This window comes from Lethenteron reissneri, chromosome 54 (genome assembly GCF_015708825.2).
Source record: "Lethenteron reissneri isolate LAM-NWPU_2019-01 chromosome 54, ASM1570882v1, whole genome shotgun sequence".
Lineage (NCBI taxonomy): Eukaryota > Metazoa > Chordata > Hyperoartia > Petromyzontiformes > Petromyzontidae > Lethenteron > Lethenteron reissneri.
The window spans coordinates 7046484-7061546 of NC_083832.1; the positions used below are offsets into that span (position 1 = coordinate 7046484).

Sequence of the window (15063 nt, forward strand, 5' to 3'; positions counted from 1 at the left end):
TCAATACACATGGGTTGTGGTGGCTTAATCATGGGGGGTTATTTTATTTTCACTATGCAGCACGGTTTCCACTTTTACACCCCTTCCTACACGATTATATTCATGTTTAGACTGCGGCGGGTCTACTTGCCTACGAATGTGTAACCACGGGCCAGAAACATATCTTTTTAACAGATGACCAAGCTTAAGCTTTCACCTCTGTGGGTGAATGTATTTGGTTAAATTTACCAAAAAAACGTACAATATACAACAACCATCGATCTGGAAGACCCACAGCCTATAGGATAACATCTTTTTCGTTATTTTTTTACGTAGAAAGTCAGCCTTTAGTCAATTTATTTATATGTTACTCACTATATCCACAATGGCATGAACATGTCCTTCCATTGTTGCCGATTTGTACTGAATGAACACCATGTCTTAGATGGGTGTATGATGCCAATAGAATTGAACAACCAAGCGGTATTTGTTTACCAGGGCAGGCTGCTTCTAAAACTCGGAAAGTTGCCCCAAATTGGCTTATTAAGAACATGTTGCTGTTAAATATTAGTTTGGAAGGCATATAGGGTGATGGACTAATGAATGATTATTGTTAAATGGAAACGGGCTTTTGTATATTTATACGTTACAATGCAGAACATTTGGGAAGACACCTTAGTTCAAACGGTGGAAACAAGAAAAATATGCCCATTGTAAGACTTTTCTCACTGAGAATGACGACCCACCACCATCACAGGCACCAACTGGTTTCCCGATTGAGCAAATGGCCACTCGTGCTTTATCTACACCCATTAACACATTTCTGCGGAGGGAGCTGGTAGGAACTTTGGGTTGCTCGGTCAATGGCGGCGTGGTGTATTCCGCAAATATGCCCGACTGTGAGGGCGGGCACAAGCCGGCGTGAGTAGGTTCAACGTTGAGTTTTATAAGGGGACTACGGGGTGACCAGCCACTCCCCACCCAGCCCCACCCACCCCCCACACAGCCCCACCCTCCCCACCCAACCCCTCCCTGCACGACAGACACAATAATCCCCTGTGGGCTGGTGTAACCAGGAGGTTCCTACCAGTATAAGAGTACTCAGTGCTGGCAGTATGGAATCTTTGAATGCACTTAGCGAAAAATAAATACTTGCTAACAGAACACTCAATTTCATAGTGCTTTTGCATATGCAACCACCAACAAGAGACACACATGAAAATTCAACAACAGCAAGGGCATATCAATAAAGAATGCCATAGTAGTCTCTCTGAAAAAAAAATAGAAAATAAAGGAATGCATTGCCAGTTACACAATTGTCAGTGGTACAAAATCACCAGTGCTAGATTAAGTTCGAGGGGGGTCCAAGGAATTCAAGTTTTTAGGGGCCCTCTTTATATATATTCAATTCCCTCTCTTTACTGCTTCACCACCACCTATGGCCAATGTCAAAAACACCCTTGTTATTCACCTTCGTTATGTTAGTTCTAGTTTTTATTTGCGATATAAAAACTGTAAAGCTACGTCAAAGTTAAAACGAAACGATTTCAAATATTGCACATAACTGGTAAGAATAAAAAAAGATTAATGCTATTGTGCTTTACCAAATTACCAAGGGGCTATTTCATCATGCAAATGCAATTGTGTTTCGATTTAAAGCTTTCGTGACTGCAGGGATTCATCTTCTTGGTTCTTTCGGTAAAGTCACGTAGAAGGGAAGTAATAAAATAATAAAAATAAAACATAATTAAATAATTCTCACGACGTTTCGGCCACAACGCAAGCAGCCGTCCTCAGGTGAAGACCAGGTCTGTCGGGGAGACAGCGTCTGAATTCAGAGACTACTACTTCACCTGAGGACGGCTGCTTGCGTTGTGGCCGAAACGTCGTGAGAATTATTTTCATATGTTTTATTTTTATTATTTTATTACTTCCGTTCTACGTGACTTTGCCAAAAGAACCAAGAAAATGCAATTGTATTTTAACCATTATAAAGAAGTACATCCATTTGTGGGGTGCCCCCAGAATGAGGTGCCAGGTTGAAGCCCCAAAGCCCCCGGTGTTGTCAATGCAGCCCTGACAATCACAATGTAAAATAAAATATACCAATATAGAAGACGCCAACCAACAGGCATCAGCCTTCCTTCAGAGCAAAAAATATTTAAAATACTTTTTTTTTTAAACACGCTTTAATGAAATGTACCCTACTCGTAATGGCAGAACTCCACCACTCCAGGAAGTGGCCCCGCAGCTTGCCACAGCGTAAGGGACCGTGGTGATTTACAGGCAACGTGAGTTGTGCGTGGACAATTAGACCCGTAAAAAATATTGTTTAAAAATGTGATAGAATATAGTATTGTCATCAGTATGACATACCTATACCAAGTTTGCAGTCGATACGACATTGGGAAGACGGTTGAAATAGAGTTACAAGATTTGAGGATACGACAACACTGAGTTAAATAAAAGTGTGTTAAATGTAAAAAAAAAATTCATTTTTTATGATAGAATATAGTCTTGTCATCAGTATGACATAAGTACACCAAGTTTGCAGTATATAGCACATAGGGAAGTGGGTAAAAATTGAGTGACAAGATTTTTTAAGGATACGGCAACAGATGGAGTGAGTTAAATAAAAGCGTGTAAAAAGAGCCACTGCCTATAATGCTAGCAGATTAAGTTGAGCATATGTTGTGTTATTGGGGGGTGGTAATGATGAATGTGGTGGGTTGCTCTGTCATGTTAGTCTACTCACTCTTGCACTTTTCTTCCTCCTTGCTGTCCAGCTCTAGTTTCTCACGCCCGCGAGCCTGCCTCAGCTCATTCAGCAGCTGCGCAAACTGCGATCCGTTAGAGCAATGCTGTGCTATCACTGTCGACTTGATCACTTTGAGCTCCTCGTAGGTGAAGTATTCCATGAGCAGCGGCTGAAAAACCTGCCAATCAGGCACAGCCAAAATGAGCGTGGGTCAAGCAGCATCCATTACATGAAGATGAACGCTGGCTATATTTATAAAAAAAATGGAAACGGGCCACTAGCAGTTAAAACATATTAAGTATAATTAAACCGCATCACATCTGCTTGCGGTAATTAACATAATTAATTGTTCAATAGATTAATTTGCAGATTATACGCTCTGTATTACAAGACTAATGGCAAGCAAATCATTTTGTTTCAAAACGCCAAAGGCAACAGGATAATGTTCAGATGCGGATGAGTTTTGTTAATCTTTTAATGTTGTCAGCCATGTGGTTTAAATTACGTTTTCAGTAACAATCTTTGGCAACAAAGCATGAGCAATAGGAGGAAGCAACTGCTTGTTATTTTTTTCCTCTAGTTTTCTTATCACCACTTCTCATGATAGTGGGATGATTCAATCACAGCAGACTCTTTCCACAGGCGGACTAGCCAGTTTCAATTGGTAAACAACGATGAATGTTAACCTTTAATACACTGCCAGACGTGTTTACCCAGTGTTCATTTGGACCTCAGCCCAGCAACCATATAATTTACTCATCCAGTCATGTTACTAAGCGTCGGGGCCATTACGTTGTACAGTCACTGGGCACACCCACTAAAACTATAATAAAAGATAAAGTGGGTAACCTGTACACTTCTTGTACTTTAAAGATTGTCCAAGTAGCTTAGTCTACGGGGGCATTAATCTGGCAGGTTCAATACAAGTTGGTGATATTCACCTCCTCCTCTTCTTTCATGTGAGGAATAAAATCCCTTGTGAATTCCTCCAGTTGTTCCTTGAGCTGCATGCCATAGTTGACTCGTTCGTATTCATTCTGAAAGGAAAAAAATCATCTTTTTGTAAACGTTGCGCAAGGCAGATTTTGAAAATTGGCAAACCAACTGGCAATGGCAAAACATCACGTGGTTCCTATGGCTACTGATCAAAAACACAATACCAGCTTTCATTATAGTCAAGATAACTAAAGTATGTATGGAAAAATAAACAGTATCATGTTTGACCCATTTAAGATATGTGCATTACAATTATCTTTAGACTGGAAGCCACAGCTCCAGAGCTAAAATCACAGTAATGAGTTCATAAACACAGCACTTAAAAACATTCTTACCAAGACTATATTTACTGCACAATTAAATATTCCTCAAGTCTTGCCAATCGAATGGTTTACAAAAGTTTCTAAAAGATAAACTTAATTCTCGTAGACCAACACTGCTGTGTTCATTGCGGACAATTTCCACTTTCCCAGAAATGACCATGAAAGTGGGCAATGCCAGGTTAAACAATGATGCAATGATAGACAATTTGTTTTGCAGGAAATGATGTTGAAAGTCTGTAAACACAACTCTTCCACTGCTTATTGTTTAACTATCAAATATTCAAAACTGTACTGTACAGCCATATTTTAGTGAACATGCTTAAATCAATAAAATCCTAAAAAGCATATCTTAATAAAATGACAGAATATAAATGTTCTTTAGATGATGTAAATGCAGTTACACATTTAAGAGGATGTAGTTTTTATAACTTTACAATAGCCATTTGATGCAAATAATGAAAAAAAAAATTAATAAGATAACTGCAATTAGCTGTGGCCACTGCATTATTAATTCATAGCCTACAGAATATGGATTATGTACATTTGTTTTAAAAACAAACTATATAATCAACCATAATATAAATGTATCGTTAAACCCGCCACCACCCGACACAGCCAATTAGTAACATTTGTCACGTAAACAGAGCATGCCAATTCGTTACTAGTACAGCACACCAGTGTGTTGTCGAGCAAAGCCACACCATTTACAATCTGAGTACGACGTTTCGCCAGTAATTACAACTAGCTTCATCAGGCGACAGCCAATGAAGCAATAGAATATACAATCAAGTCACATGTTGATTAAATGTAGCATCCTATAGATGTATAAGGGGCTCTTAGTAAATGTAATCTCAAGCTCAGTTTCAGTTTTCGGTTTCATTTATTAGGTATAGCCCTGTGAGCCATTCGGCTCTTGAATCGGGTGCAACCGCAACAAACAAAAAACAAAAATCTGAACAAGAAAACATCTTAAAGTGACTATGCGCAAACAGAAAAATCCAGGAACGCATATTTACAGAGTGCAGCCATTTACTTATTGGCAGCTCTACCTTGCCTGTGACAGAGACAAAGAGAGGGAAATTAACATTATTCCTGGACGGCTTGCACTCCCAGAGGCAGCTCCGACAAAGCACTTCACTGTGGTTATTTATTAACAAAATAAGATATTTCTCAACTTTATAAAAATAGAATTGTATAATTCTGCAATATATGGTGCAGAGTCCAATGTGCTTTTTAGCCAACTAGTAACTGAAAAGTAGATACAAATAGCTAAGCTGTAGAGTGAGCGGCGAGCAATAGGAAGATTATCAGTTCAATTCCAACCAGCCCGCTGGGGTGATGCAGAAGTATTACTGTGCAAAAGTCAAAAGATACATATGAATATGGGGTTTCGACCACTGGTTTACGACTGTAAACAGGAGATAAGCGCACTGCCATAATGCAAATTTGAGCACTCAATCACTTTTATCTTAAAGTAGCAAAGTGTTGTTTGCACACATAATATATTCAGTGGTTGAGATTTTAAATACACTAAGACTAATACTAGCCAATGAAACAATACAATATTATTTAAGCACCAATTTAAGAACTTAGAATCTGTTCACTAATAGCCATTGCAATTATATTTTATATTGTAATAAATATAAATATATATAAATCAATTATGAATATTTCATCAAGCTGGTTCAGAACTATATCTAACTCACTGGGGACTGAAGTACAGGTGGATATGTGAAAATGTTAGCTAAGTGAACATCTATAGAAGATTACAGTCGCACAACACAAATAGGTTTTCGGAAAAATGTAAGTGCTAACTGCTTTAAACCTGCGAAAGTGTTTTAATGTACATAAGGTGAGTGTACACGAGACCAAAATACACGACTTTGTGTTAAAAGGTCAGAGTTGTGAGCATCTAGAGAAAATGAGCAATGCCATTCACACACACTGTGGGGAGGGGCTGGGTGGGGAGGGTGGGGCTGGGTGGGGGGTAGGAGGGTTGGGGCTGGGTGGGGAGGGGCTGGTCACCCCGTGGTGCCTTTATAAAACTCAACGTTTAACCTACTCACGCCGGCTTGCGCCCGCCCTCACAGTCGGGCATATTTGCGGAATACACCACGCCGCCGTTGACCCTGGCAATTGACCGAGCAACCCAACGTTCCTACCAGCTCCCTCCGCAGGAATGTGTTTGGCCATGGCGATGTTGATGTTCGGATGTTATCGTTGTCTCCCCACCCCCCACTATCTCTGATTAGCACTGTTGGCTACATAGAGTGTGAAAGAAGTTGAACATACATACATAAAATGGTGCTTAAAAGGCAAAGATACTTCAGGCTGGTACCTTGGCATTCCTCAGCCCCTTCTCGAAGAGGGTCAGCATCTCCGTGAGCTTGTTGTCAGAGTGCACTTTATACACGAGGTTGTTGGTGACAGCACACCGCTCGAGGCGGTACTTCAGCTGGGCCATGATGCACTCGTTTTCAATTTGCTCGTGCGTCTTGAATTCGCGGAAGGTCGCGCACAGCGAGCGGAGGAGCGTTTGGAAGTCATTGTCGTTGGAGAAGTTGGTTGTTGACAGCTGCAGGGGACAATGGACACAAAACGAACGTTGTGTATGTGTACATATCTCACAGCAGCAGTAATCTAGTGGTTAACAAACTGCGTTGCAAATCCGGCATCGCAGTTCGATTTCCGCATATGACCACCATAGATGCATTAGCGATACGAAGGCAGGCAAGTGCGGTCCTGGCCAACCACCCCCTCGTGTGCCATGCCGGCCTTAATAGGTGCTCACCAACAGCACTTAACCCAACAGTCGGTATGGCGATACAGGGGATTTTTATCTTTCGTATGTATATAGGGTAGATCATAGAAGTTACATATCTAGTGTACACCTGTGATATTTGTCAAGGTAGAAAGTATTGGCGAGGTGTGTTGGCATCAACAGCTGTAGCCCGCAGTGGCATTGATATTTTTGTACATGCATGGCAGAGTGGTGGCATAGTGGTTCTCATACTAGCCTACAAACCCAGTGATCTGTTTGCTTATCAATAATGACCAACATGAGTGACGAACATCTGAACCAGTGTTGGACCTCACCCATGTTGATTATCTTAAACACCAGCACTGGGAGACGAAAATGGCCAGGCGTGGTTCTGGCCACATTACTGTGTGCGCCATGCCGGCATTTATAGGTGGTAGCCAAGTTTGCAAAGGCAATTATGAGCAGTGGGGCCATATTTAGTGCCATTCTAAGAACCCACCATCCCGGGTATGATTCCTGGCCATAACAGTATAACATGTTTCCATTTTTAATTAAAACTATTGTATTTTAATCATCCTAAAATGCCTTCCCGTATTTAAAGCTAATTCGTACGGGAGTATCCCCTCACGAGATGTTCATCCAATTCAATGCAGGAATGTTTTCTGTGTGGAAAAAAAACCCCGCAAGGGAAACCCACTACATATAGTACAGGATGAAACAACTATATCTGAACTGGCCTGGACCTTCGAGGTCAACTAAGCCTTAAATGAGTAAGACTTGAATGAGTACGGACACAAAAGTAGTCTTGGTGTGGTGTTGGCTACAAACGACCACAATATGCCATTCTCGTCTTAATACATGCTCATTCACAGCAAATTTCCTAACAGTCTAAGGCTAAAATGTGATTTTTGTCTTTGCAAAAGGCATAATGGTGAATGGTGGCCATGCCAAAATATGTAAAAACATGTTCTAAACCTCCAAAGTTCACTCAGCCGCAAAACAATGTCTAATGCGTGGATAAGAGGACAGATACAAAATGCAGCTGCGTGTGATGATAAACACATCACCTAATTTGTGTGCAGTGCCAGCCTCAAGAGGTGTTGGCTAACAGAAATTTCTCAAGTCTACCAGGCTAAACGAGAGCATGTCAATTTCGTGAAATATAGTTGCAACATATATGCAGGAAACCTGTAATTTCCGATTTTGAAATTAAAACAAATCATAAAACATACACATACATATAAAACACATACTGAAACATATCGGTATACATCACAAAATATATACAATTAACCATCATCCTACATATAGCCTTCAACATACCATTGGCACGTACTGTTAGCGAGCACCTATGCAGGCTGCCGCGACAAACGAGGGGGTAGGTGGCCAGCACCACGCCCAACCACCTTTGTCTCTCCTTTGCTGATGTTTACACAACGCAAAATGTACTTGAATGAGTAAATTTAGCTGTGACGGTCCCACCTGATGACGGAGACTTGTGTTGCCTCCGAAACGCCGTGATTTATTATTTGATTTCTATTATTATTTTATTTTACCTACGTGACTTTACCGAAAAAACCTAAGAGTATGAATCCTTGCAGTCACGAAAGCTTCAAATCTAGAATTACTTGAATGAGGCCGCGCCGAGACCCAATTTCGTCCCTAGTTTGGCCATGAGTGGGAATCGAACTTGGGTTGCTGGGTTCGTCACGCAGGATGCTAACCACTGTGCAAACGCTCCCCACAACATACAATGTAAACATAATACAGTCAGTTTAACTAGTAGGCTTTCGCGACCAATGTTATTCATAATCAACGTTTTTGGGTTTAGATCGCGTTATTTATAAATGTGTCGTAACCCTCCACCACCCGACACGGCCAATCAGTAAAAAATGTGTCACGTTGACAAAGACAAATAGTTCACTGCTTTAGCCCACCGGTGTGTTGAAGCCAAATTGTAAATGTTGTGGCTTCAACACACCGGTGGGCTAAAGCAGTGAACTATTTGTCTTTGTCAACGTGACACATTTTTTACTGATTGGCCGTGTCGGGTGGTGGAGGGTTACGACACATTTATAAATAACGCGATCTAAACCCAAAAACGTTGATTATGAATAATACAGTCACATCAATCCCTCTCACCTGCTGCACATTACAGTCCACTAAGGCATGCCAATTCTCCAGGAAAACGTGCACATACAACACAAGCAAACAAATACAAATATTCCTTATTGCCAGCACAAATGTTGTGTATGCTGGCTTGTCTGACGCAGTTTGGATGGCGTTGTCATAGCCAATCATAAAGAAGATACCACACTCCATTGATCCCATTACATTCCAATACCCAACGTTTAGTTATATGTTGTAGCATAGAGCAAAACAAATTTTGATTATGTACATTTTATGTCAACGCGAATATTAACGTTTTTATAAGTTAACATTTTCTCGGAAATCTTCGAGGTTTTTATAAAAAAAAGTTCATGCCAAAAGTATCTGATGTACCTTATAACCAGATTTCACTTCATGTTTTCTGAAGTTGTATGTGCATTGTGCAAAGGAATTTCTAATTAAAGTGCTTGAGATGCTGTATAATGTTCTCCGGGGGGATATAGCTGGTGGTCCACTCTTCTTTAGTTTGATTTGAACCATGTCAAACTGCTCTGGTGAAAATGAAAACTATAACAATAAGGTTGCAAACAGCAATTGAATTTGCCACTTTCTATCAGAACACACGGAGCATTCTGTAAATACAGTGCTGCATTTTATCTCAAGCGTTGCGCACTGCACTACACTGCCATGACCAAGCACAAGCAGAGTTGTGCAACACGAACAGTGGAGTTCTTGGCATGAGGCTAAACATCAAAACATGCACCTCTCGTTATGCCACCAAGGCATTTTGACGTGAGACATGTGCGCTAATATAACATTTTAAACGGACTCAACCAAAAAATACAAATACCCTTTTAAGTGAATTATAGTTTTCGGGACAGTATTTGAATACTGGTTTAATATGCTTTTCGAGGAATGGTTGTAAAATCCAAGCTCAAGACCCTCTGCTTCTCTTCATACGACTTGCTGTCTTTTTTATTAGTTTCATCGACACCTTATACTTTTATCTCCTTTCTATCTGCCCTTGTAGTACCTGTACATATTCCCCCCCCACCCCAACAATGTGCCCTGTGTCTTGAGATGGAATTGCATAGGCAACACCACAAAGATACGTTGACCAGTGTGAATTGTGATCAAAGGCACATGACCAACATGGTGTGTGGAGATCTTCATTAAGCAGTGGATTGACAAAGGGCTGTACATTATTTAATCTCTCGGTGATTTATAAACCAACACCCTTTTGTATAGACATTGATGAAGGGTCTCATCAGTCACCCACAGTTTCTGTGGAGGGCTGTTGCCTAAGACATCAGACAATCCAAGATAATTTTCTTAACGTCAAAGTTAAAACCAGCCTCAGTTTCACCTGCTCAAATGTTACTGGAAAACAACAGTCCACAAGGCCCATATGCTGATATCCAAATTTCTGTTATATCTCGATTTAAAGCTTTCGTGACGGCAGGGATTCATCTTATTGGTTCTTTCGGTAAAGTCACGTAGAAGGGAAATAATAAAATAATAAAAACAAAACATAATAAAATAATTCTCACGACGTTTTGGCCACAACGCAAGCAGCCATCCTCAGGTGAAGAACAGGTCTGTCGGAAAGACAGCGTCTGAAGTTGTGGCCGAAACGTCGTGAGAATTATTTTATGTTTTATTTTTATTATTCTGTTATATCGTCGACGTTTACTTCAAGGCAACTATTGTCAATGCAGGTGCTGGGAAAGAAACTGTCTGTGGCACTACTGAGTCACTTTTTATATACAATCACAGAAGAGGTTTTTCATCTAATCAAATATATTCCTAAGGGTTCAGTTGAAATATAAAATTCCACTTTCGTTTGCATGCAGGATTAGTACGATTTTGCCACGTACGGTTCGAAATAAGATCAACAAACATACAAGCGGTTGTGGTTTGGGATACGTATAAGCTTAGGTTTTTGGGTTATGGTTTAGGGGTTAGGATCTGGGGAAATACATTTTGAGTGTTACGCTTTAGGGGTTAGGATATTTGATTAGGGATGAGTTTATAGACAAGTGCTGACGTATGATTTTTTTGTCCCATATCTGCAGGGACAGTTTTGGACATTTTGTGTTTACTTTTCTTACAATGGTTGCACTAATCTGGTTTATTTTCTTGAAGGTGAAAATAGCTCAACATAAATCAAGGTGTTTTCTAAATACACCCAGTGATGCGGTGTTCATCGTCTGCCCAAAACCATGAGTCGGCGGTGGATACTCCTACAATACCAAGATAAACAAGCAAGAGAATACAAAAACCGTATACGTCAGACCGTCGGACGCGATTTTGAAGCTTATTTAAGCACGAAAACGGTTTTAAAATTTAAGCTCGTGTTTGTTTTTCTTCTGTAAAGCGACGTCACTGTGGCTTTATTCATTTAAATGTTTACTGTGAGGTCACGAGATCACTATCACAGACCTCTTTACGGTGAGTTTTAATGACATGAACGAAAATTAAAACTCGTGCCAGAGACCTCGGGACACACCGTAGGTATTCAACGTTATTGAAGCATACGTACTTTATTTCAAAATGAGAATATTTATTGATACTGGAGGAATCCGATGAGCTATAAATACGCTCGTCAGTGCGGGTTGAAGGTGGGAAGCATTGACGTGAAAGCAGAAAATACAACGTTTTTGTCTGCATTGCGCATCACGTAACGGCAGTCCTTTTGACATGTTTGTCCAAGGTGGTAGCCTCTTTAATGACTATCCAGACTCCATGCTGTCCAGCTGCTAAATTAAACAAATTAGTTGATGCTATTTAAAAACCGGTATTCAGGAAAACATTTTTAAATATAATTCGCAGTCCCCATGGTGTTAAGTTCAAACTTCAACCCTTATCAACGCTATATATGTGGGCTCTCTATTCGTTTTGAAGGGTCATTGCCCGGAACGTTGCCGAATGTGTATATATTTTTTTTGTATTTTAAAGCAGTGTTGACGCAATGTTTAGTTGTTATTTTGTGTTAACTTCCGATGTCCCCGGATACAGGGCATTTCGCGCGATTTGGCCGTAGGCTCTCGTAATGCGTGTCCACAAACCAAAATTACCATTTGTGCGGGTGGAGTGAGGGGTCGCAACGTCATTTACAAACACATTCTGAGACGCAAGCCTTCGAATAGACACTAAAAAACAACATTCAACTTGACTTCATCCGCAGCCACGGGCTCGCCCCTCAGCACACCCGCCCCGCCCTGCCTACGCCACTCATTCCAGGGCCATCATCTAAGCAAGACCGTAGGCTTCCGTTTTCCGCAAGGCCCCAAAGCAACTAAAAAAAGACACATTTTTCTCTTCACCTTCAAAAGCGCTCAACTTCACGCTCACAAATCGCGCAATTTGACCCTTCCCCCCCAATTTTTTTTAAACCGTCACTCAAAGAATAACTTCAAGAACGAACGTTGGGAGAAAAAACAACTATCGACCGAATACAATAATACTACACGCGCGACGTAGGTGACGGACAGGGCCCGAGGCTTTGGAAAGGCGACGCGATTCACCAGGCCTCATACAAAAAAAACAACGTCCCTCACACGTAAATGTTTGCCGTCGTACGAACGTCTAATTTCACGACTTTACAAGCGAACGACGTTCCGTGTGGCGAGGCTGCCGCACCTTGTCGCAGTAGAGCTGAACGAGTTGCTTCATGCGCCAGTGAGGCGCCGAGAAAACGTCCACCTCCTCCGGGAAGGGCGCCATGATGCTGAGTGCTGACGGTGGTGGGGGGTGGGGGGAGGGGCGCGGGGGGACGTTGAGGGATTGCGGGAGGGGCGAGGGGGGGTTGCGTGAGGTGGGGGGAAGGGGCAGAGGCGTTAGGGGGGAGGGGCTAAAAGAAGGGGGTACGTAAGGGGGAGGGGCACACTCAAGGGGGAGGGGTCATTCAGGGAGAGGTTGGCACGAATGTGGGAGGGGGGGAAGGGGCGAGACGCGAGGTGGGGTGAGAAATGGGGGAGGGCGAGGGGGGAGAGGGGAGGCGCGCGTGCTCGCTTGTGATGCGGGGGGGGGGGGGGATGCGGGTCGGGGGGGGGTGACGCGTGAGGGAGGGGGGGTGGTGACGCGGTGGGGGGTGACGAGGGGGTAATAGCGACGTGCGCCTTGGCACAAGCGACCACCCCACCACGAAGCCGACCCGCTTATTATTTATTTATTTTGTAAGTGTAAACTTTTTTTAATCCTTTATATTAAGTTCGCTTGCTTGCGTGCTTGCTTGCTTACGACCGTGTAAATCTTTCGGTCGTTTTTTAACCCACTTCCCGTGATCCAATCGAGTTGACATTTTCCACACAGACTCGTTGTGCGTGACAATTAATTTTCGTGAAAATTTTTTGTCCAAAATTTTACACTGTTTAGGGATTTTTTTACAAAAATATTTAATTTACCAATTGTTTAATGCTGGCAGACAATCATCTGACCCATAGGTGGCAGCCATCTCAAGCCAGAGGACGAGAGGACTCAAGCCGCCACGCATATAAAGGATTTAGAGTGAAAAACTTTGTTTTTACGGGTTAATTTTTATTTGAGCGAAGTAACACGGTACTGCGTCTGGCTTGCTTGGCTGTGCGCAAGCGATAATTGCAAGGCAGTCTCGTCAATAAACACCGCCTTAAACAGAAGCCCCGTGTATAAATTGGACCTTCTTTGTGGCACGTGAATCATCTGGATCGGTTGTGGCCAACTATCCACGTTTACTGGGTTATTTGTGTCACGTAAACAGATGATGATGAACAGACGTAAATCATCTGTATTCTTTGGTTCTTTCGGTAAGGTCACCTCGGTATTTTAGTTTATACCATACTCTTTGGTTCTTTCGGTAAAGTCACGTAGGTATTTTATTTTATACCTACGTGACTTTACCGAAAGAACCAAAGAGTATGGATTCCTGTAGTCACGAAAGCTTCAAATCGAGAGTAATTCATCTGTTTAGGTGCAACGAAGAACCCACTAAATGTGGAATGTTGTTGGTGTCAACTTTGGCCCAACGGATTCAACCACATGCAACGTTGGGCCAACGTTGAATGTTTAATGGAAGAGCCATTGGCGAAAACGTCGCAGATTGTGTTTTTTTTATTTTTTAGTCAGTGTTATACTGTAAATGAATGTGTTGCTTTGTTTAATCATTTAAATACGATCAGCCCACAATGTCCTATGGACGTGGCAATCTCCCCAACCTTTCTTCTTCCCTCCAGCCAGGCAGCAAAACCTACGTCGGTAATGACAAAGTATTGTTGCTAAACACATTCGTGAACGACACAGCCATCATAGGGACACACACACACACGTGTGTATTAATATAAGCGACGCTTCGGCCAAATGGGCCATCTTTCGCTATGTCGTCTTGGGGGTCGTCCATAAATGACGTCACGCACCTATGGGGGGGGGGGGTCAGACATTTGTGACGATGTGTGACGAGGGGAGGGGGTGAGAAATGTGACGTCACATCAAAATGCGCAACTTTAAATAAATATAGAATTCATCTTCTTGGTTCTTTCGGTAAAGTCACGTAGAAGGGAAGTAATAAAATAATAAAAATAATAAAAAGAAAACATAATTTACATAAAAATAAAACATAATTTTATTATGTTTTATTTTTATTATTTTTATTATTTTATTACTTCCCTTCTACGTGACTTTACCGAAAGAACCAAGAAGATGAATCCCTGCAGTCACGAAAGCTTTAAATCAAAATTTAAATATAGAATTGTTATAACAACACTAATTGTTATAACAACACTCCTACAACATCAGAGTGCAGCGCCACATTAAATACGCGCGTCAATGACAATAGTTTAAAGCGATTTGAAGCATGTTTAATTTTCAAAATGGAAATATGGTTTGGGGGAGGGGGGGCAGAGCTTTATGACGTCATATTTGAGGGGGGGTCTGACTTTTTGTGACGCCGTGTGACGAGGGGGGGGGGGTCAAAAATCTCAAAAATCGCGTGACGTCATTTATGGACGGCCCTTTGTGCAGACCACAAGCGCGTTGCTTGTAAGCATCGTAACGTCAAGTGGGTAATGATTCTCTGTGGCAGGATTGTAAGCGGACTGCAGTTAAAGAAAGACAGCGCGAACCATCACACGTTTTAGCTATCTCCTTGCAGGGCCCTGTTA

General features: G+C 41.7%; 1 protein-coding gene across 1 annotated transcript in view; it reads right to left on the minus strand.

Moving 5' to 3' along the window:
- Window positions 1-12686, minus strand: part of FBXL5 (F-box and leucine rich repeat protein 5) — a 24369-nt gene extending 11683 nt beyond the window's left edge. Inside the window, 4 exon segments of the mRNA XM_061574194.1 lie at window positions 2735-2915; window positions 3679-3774; window positions 6395-6631; window positions 12569-12686. Of these exon segments, the coding sequence (XP_061430178.1) occupies window positions 2735-2915; window positions 3679-3774; window positions 6395-6631; window positions 12569-12652 (598 nt within the window). The 5' untranslated portion in view covers window positions 12653-12686.
- Between the last annotated feature and the right edge of the window lie 2377 nt (window positions 12687-15063).